Genomic DNA, 6604 nt, shown 5'->3' on the forward strand with positions numbered 1-6604 from the left:
TTTATGTCTTCAAAAATATTTTGATCCCTGTCAGTTTGTGGCTCCGGAAAGACGGTTGTGTTTTTTTTGTTGGCTTATCTATTTCTGATCAAGTTATTATATAATATAATAAATGAAATCTAAAATAGATATTATGAATCGATTAGTTTCCGGAAAGTGAGTGTTTTTTGTTTATGGCTCCAAAAAGATTTTGATCCCTCTCAGTTTGTGGCTCCGAAAAGATGGTTGTGTTGTTTTTGTTGGCTTATGTATTTTCGATCAAGTTATTATATAATCTAATAAATGAAATCTAAAATAGATATTATGAATCGGCTAGTTTCCGAAAAGTGCGTGTTTTTTCGTGTATGGCTCCAATTTGTTTTTGATCCGTGTCAGTTTGTGGCTACGGAAAGACGGTTGTGTTGTTTTTGTTGGCTTATGTATTTCCGATCAAGTCATTATATAATCTAATAAATGAAATCTAAAATAGATATTATGAATCAGTTAGTTTCCGGAAAGGGCATGCTTTTTTCGTTTATGGCTCCAAAATGATTTTGATCCCTATCAGTTTGTGGCTCCGGAAAGACGGTTGTGTTGTTTTTGTTGGCTTATGTATTTCCCGTCAAGTTATTATATAATCTAATAAATGAAATCTAAAATAGATATTACGAATCGGTTACTTTCCGGAAAATGCATGTTTTTTTGTTTATGGCTCCAAAAAGATTTCAATCCCTGTCAGTTTGTGGCTCCGGAAAGACGGTTGAATTGTTTTTGTTGGCTTATGTATTTCCGATCAAGTTGGCTTATTGTTCGTGGTTTGTTATCAATTTATTCTTTTGAACAAAAAAAAATCTAAACTATAGTAGAATAATTTGTTTATACGTTAAATAAATAAAAATTGGTATATTTATACTTTCTAAAAAATGATATATTTATAGAAATATTTATAGTTTTTTTACTTTATATACATGATATGAATGAAAACATTTCATTGTTTCTTTTTGATGTTATCTCATATTGATTTAAAACATATGATACTATTTATAAAAAAGAAAAAAAAATTATTTTGGAATTCTAACTACCTAAGGTTTTCTAAAATTCATATGCAAAATTTAAATAACTAAAATAAATAAATAATTATCAAATAAATTATAAATAATTAGTAAAAAAAATTATAGTTGCAGGTAGTTCACAAGTAGAGAGTAATAAGACAGGAGTAAGTAATTTGCAAGTACATCATTTTTAGCAAGTATTTGAAATTGTAAATCCCGATTTATATTACTCGAATAAGCGAAACCAATTACCAAATATATCAAAAATGGCAATTACTTGGCTTGTCTCAATCCCTATTTGTTTCCATGCAAAATTGATGGAGGATGTTTGTTTTGTTGGAATGAAGATGAAAAAACTATGTGTGAGATAGGATCCGCGAATTTCTCCAAATGAAAAGATGACGCAGCTCAGAGAGACACTTATATACAAATGTCTACAGTTGTTGTCGTTTGTATCAGCTTGTAAAAAAGCGAATTCAAAGTACATGGACGTGAAAACGCGCAGTTATAAGGCAATTGTGTTGACTCGTCCTTGTTCGTCTTATTAGATGAGCATAAGATTAATATATAGAGATATCTTATTCTAAACATGAATTCTTTTTTTAAATGATATATTTAAAATTTATGATTATTCATCTTTAGTTAAAAAATTGTGATTATTGGAGAATTTTAATGGGTTATAATACTAGTCCGACATGTTTCGTTTTATAGCGTTACTTAACTTCTTTACGTAACGTATGTATAATTGTCCACTAAAAAAAGATTGTAACCGATGAGTAAAGACCACATAATTAAAGGCTTAAAACTCTTTTTGTTTCGTCCTTAATCCAAATACTATTAAATACTGTAATTAATATAGCAAATGGGATTTTGTCTTTGCCTATGCATCCCATCAATAGAATAAGGACCACGAGATTGATTTATCAACATTACTTACAATTTCAATATGAATTTTTGAATTCAACTATAAGCATTGAAAACATTACTGGTTTTGTAAGCGTCTGTTCCCATTTTCCATGTGTTTGCGGGAATATGACGTGGTCTTGTCCTGATTTATGAATGCTTCTTTCAAAAAAAAAAAAAACATTACTGGTTTTGGTATGCCTATTCAACTATAAGCATTGAAAACATTACTGGTTTTGGTATGCCTATTCAACTATAAGCATTGAAAACATTACTGGTTTTGGTATGCGATAAGGCAAGCAACCCTCCTCATACTGACCGGTTAATGTTCTTTACTTGAATGGATTTTAGGAGACGTGAATAAACCCAATCACGTTAATGTAGTGAGTCAGAAAACATTGAATATAAGACCATCCTATATATGTCAAGCAAAGAAAGTTGACTTTTTATTAATATAAAACAATTTCCTTTGGTTTCACACATTATTAGTGTAAAGATTTTATTTATGCTTTTATAAAAGGTGTCCTGTTATATTTTGTAGCCATGCTTTGTTAGTATTTAGATTTATAATCCATAAGTTATTAGTGTCGGTAAATTATTTTCTAAGTAAAATAAATACTGCTCCGTAAAGAATGTTATCTGAGATTTTCACACATATTGAAAAATTATTTAAAAGGACAGTGTTACTCTTTATTTATGCACTATATATGTTTCTCTAATTAACTAAAAAATAGAAAAGTTTTATAAAAACAGAAATTCTTCAATTTAATTGTGTGAAACAGAAGGAACAAATTTTATATTAATATAAAAATCAACTTTCTTTCTTTTTTCTTGCCAAATTCTCATTGCATACATGCAATATAAAGGGACCTGAAAAGAATTAATGCCATATAAACTAGTCAATAGTCAACTTATATAATAAAAGTTGACTTCGACTATCCAAAATCCTAACCACTATTGGGACAGATTCTTCTCTCTCTCTCTCTCTTTTCTTCTTGTCATTAACATTACTAAACTGCCGGTCGAGAACAAATCAATTTAGTAAATTAATAATAGTGATAATAACTAGCCGTGTTTTATTCAAGAACTTTGTTTTTTTTTGTCATCATAACATTGTTAATCATAAAAAAATTTAAAAAGAAATATGAAAAGGTCTAAAAACATTAAACGTTTGACAAAATTGGTTAAAAATAAAAAAAAATAAAAAAAAAAAGAATATAAATATAAGAGAATCTATCGACATTTCCTTATTAAAATGAGATTAATAGGATGAACAAGAAAATCTTTTTTTTTTTTTTTGTCAAACAGAAAATCTTTATTTAAAAAGAAGTATTAAGATAGAGTTTTGAAAGAAATAGCGAAAAAAGAGATATCTGTCTGATCTTCTTCTCTCTCCATTGACGACAGACAAAAGAAACAGAAGGAGGGTTGTCTCTTCTCTCCCTAAAAACCCGATCTTTTTTTCCTCTTCAGCCAAAACCCTGAGATTTTCTCGAGAATCTGTTTTACACTGGTTTCATTTTCTAAGGTAAATCCCCAAAACCTTTTTCCGTTAAAGTGTAAAAGGTTGAATTTTTCTTTAAAATAGTCTTAAATATTTTTCCTCAATTCTACGTTTTTTTAAAAAAAATATCCGAGCTCAATAATAATTTTGTCGAAATCTGATTTAGAGGACATATATCTTTGTTGTTGATTGGTGATTCACATCCTTTTTGTTCTTTATCAGATTCTCGCATGTTCTTAAATCTTCTTTATTTGCTGACCGTGTATTCAATTTATCTGACATATACTTCTTGAACAGTTTTTGTCTTGACATGAGTTTACGTTTAATTGACAATGTCACCACTTCTTCTTCTTATAGTGATGTTCCTCTCTTCTTTTCTTTAAGGAACAAAAACAAATGGGTGCTCAAATTATATACTGTGATGGCTTCGAGGTGGTTCCTCCTCCGCCGGAGATGAACGACCTTATATTCTTCGGAAGCGACCAATCCGGCGGCGGCTCAAACTGCGGTGAATCGACTGTAACCACCGAAGAAGACGCTACTGTTTTCTCCGGCGATAGTTCACCGGGATGGCGTGAAACCAAGCTTTTCTCCTTCTACTTCGCTAAGCAGCCTGCTTACGATGATCACGACATCAAATCCAAGATCGATGCAGCTGATTTCGAGATTTATCACTGGAATAAACGGAGAATTGATATCTACAGTGCTCAGAAGTCCCAAAGGGTAAAAAGCCTTTTTTTTTGTTTTATGTGATGATTACTGTTTCCAAAGTTTTGATTTTTTTTTTTTTGGGTTTGTTGTTGTTGGTTGGTTAGGCTGAGTTGTTGTCTTTGTATGCTCTAATGGAGAGTTTGGTTGCTAAATCGCACGGACGTAAAGTGGTTTTGGAAGATAAGAAGGTGGAGTTTGATTCTCTGCAGGAACGTCTACGGTGCTCTAGCAGTGATGAACTTGACCATCTTGTAACGCAAACTATTTTTTTTTTTTTCTAAACCCATTTCTTGTATAGTGAAGGTTTAAAGTGGCTGATTGTTTCATTTTGTGGATGCAGATATACACAGAAGATTGGCTGCTTCAAGGGACCGAGAAGCCTGGTGGGATGGCTCTAAGTGATGACTCTCTTGCGCAGAAAGAAGCTTCGGTACACAGTCTCAAGGTAGGCTCTACTGAAGCTAATGAACTTTAAGGGCTTTTACTATATATATTGTAATGATGTGTGGTTTCTTTTTTGTTTGCATGGAACATTCAGTTAATGGCTGTGGAAATGAATGAAGTAAAGAAGGAGCTTGATGATGGAACATTCAGCAGTTGTCAGAACAAGGTCAGAAGGAAATGTCTACATACTTGAAGCTAGAGAGACAAATGCATGGAACATTCAGCAGTTGAGTGACAAAGTAGGACAGACTCAGAACAAGGTCATGGTTCTGGAAGCAGAAATGTCATACATACTTGAGCAGAGAGACAAATCATATGAAAGGATTAAGATGCTGAGGATAGAGCGAGACAAAGGGGTAAAAGTTATTTTGTCTCTATGTTAGTTTTGCTTATCGATCTCAAAGATCTAATAGCATTTTGGTTTTGCTGTTTGTTAGAACGCTGCGTTTTACCACAGCATTGCTGTTATGAAGAGAGCCAAAGAACTGGCTGCTTCTGGAAACGTTAGAGACCTTGAAGTGTACTCTAGCTCTGAGGTTTGTTTGTTCTCGTCCCGTCTAATTGCAGGATTGATTGAGATTCGAAAGAATCTAATCCTGAGCCTATCTTTTTAATAGGTTGATAGGTTCATGGCTCGTTGGAACAATGACAAGTCTTATAGAGAGGACTACGTGAAGAGAATCTCGCATTCACTCTGTGAAAGACAGCTGAGCCGAGATGGGAGGATTAGAGATACTGAAGGTGAAGCTCAAGCTGTTTGGGAGAAGCTGGTTAAGACAAGAAAGGAAGGTATGGCGGTTCACAAGATGAACAGAGAAGAAGATTCCAGCTCAAACTCTTCTCAAGATGGGAATGTAATCACTGAAAAGCAAAAGAAAGAAGTGAGGAAGAAGGCGATGGAGTTCAACAGGTCAAGTGCTGAGGAGAGTGATGTTATAGACTTGGAGTTCCCGGTGTATGAGAATCCGAAAAAAGAAGGAGAGGTTGATGAAGAAACATTGAAGGAGAAGAAAAGAGAAGAGCAGCTAGAGAAAGCTCAGTTAGCTATGGAAAGGAAGAGGAAGCTACAAGAGAAAGCTACTGCTAAAGCTGCTATAAGAGCTCAAAAGGAAGCCGAAAAGAAACTCAAGGCAAGTTACTTACTAATGCTCTTTGTGTCATTATCACTTTCTTATTCATTGTTGTGTTTCTAAATTATTTATTTTGTTTTTCAGGAGTGTGAGAAGAAGGCGAAGAAGAAAGCTGCATCAAACTCTTCTCTTATCAAATCACAAGAAGCAATCAATGAGCTTGAAAAGGTGAGTACTATAGCAGTCTCGGGGAAAGAGAAACAGAGATCAGTGTTTCCAAAGAGGAGTTTCAGGTACAAACACCGTGCAAGAGGAACCGAAGCTCTTCCTAAAGCTATCCTAAACCGTAGAAAGGCTCAGAGGTATTGGGTTTGGGGACTCTCCTCTGCTGCACTTGCTCTAGTGCTCTTCCTTGTGTTTTTACTATTACGGTGAAAATGAGGAAGGAAAGAGACGGTAAAAAAAAAAGGTTTTTTGACTTTACCTAATTGGAGAAAGAGAGGTATAGTCAGTGAAGGAGAAGCTGATTCAGGACTTCCAAATTTATCTTATAGTTCTTTGGAGTTCTTCATAACCTTAGATGGTAGTTAAATATGTTTCTGTTTGTTTAGAGAGCTGTCTGAAAAAAATAAAAAAAATATCATAATTTTCAGTAGGAGCTTGTGAGAGTCCATGGAGACCTCCAGCTGTCTTTTAAATGAATGGTTGTGGACTGAATCCACTTTAGAGTCTCACTATTACATCCCGGATAAACAGTAAACAATCTCAGCAAAACTCAATTTAACATCTGTCAGCAAAGCTAAATCAAGTCTTCGAATCAAATATATTCCGAACTTTCAAAAGTATAGATAAATGATGAAAATTTTGAAAAGGCAGAAACCAATATCTATTTGCTTTGAAGGGATCCTTTTATCAACAAACAACCTAACCCCAAGAGGCCA

At 33.5% G+C, this 6604-nt stretch overlaps 1 protein-coding gene across 1 annotated transcript; it reads left to right on the forward strand.

Annotated features, from left to right (window-relative positions):
• The first annotated feature begins 2767 nt into the window (after positions 1–2767).
• Positions 2768–6400, forward strand: LOC103869938 (proton pump-interactor 2). Its single transcript, XM_033292791.1, has 9 exons — positions 2768–3462; positions 3823–4161; positions 4254–4400; positions 4490–4594; positions 4688–4730; positions 4798–4949; positions 5031–5129; positions 5211–5723; positions 5808–6400. Exons 2-9 carry the CDS (start codon positions 3835–3837, stop codon positions 6096–6098), a joined length of 1677 nt encoding a protein of 558 aa, XP_033148682.1. The 5' UTR covers positions 2768–3462; positions 3823–3834; the 3' UTR covers positions 6099–6400.
• Positions 6401–6604: the final 204 nt, after the last annotated feature.

The sequence above is a fragment of the Brassica rapa genome, chromosome A05, assembly GCF_000309985.2.
Source record: "Brassica rapa cultivar Chiifu-401-42 chromosome A05, CAAS_Brap_v3.01, whole genome shotgun sequence".
In the NCBI taxonomy this organism is placed as follows: domain Eukaryota; kingdom Viridiplantae; phylum Streptophyta; class Magnoliopsida; order Brassicales; family Brassicaceae; genus Brassica; species Brassica rapa.

Coding starts and splice junctions, on each gene's coding strand:
- LOC103869938 (XM_033292791.1), top strand. CDS start 3,835: ATGGGTGCTCAAATTATATACTGTGATGGCTTCGAGGTGGTTCCTCCT. Junction 4,162..4,253: donor GTGCTCAGAAGTCCCAAAGG/GTAAAAAGCCTT, acceptor TTGGTTGGTTAG/GCTGAGTTGTTGTCTTTGTA. Junction 5,130..5,210: donor AAGTGTACTCTAGCTCTGAG/GTTTGTTTGTTC, acceptor TCTTTTTAATAG/GTTGATAGGTTCATGGCTCG.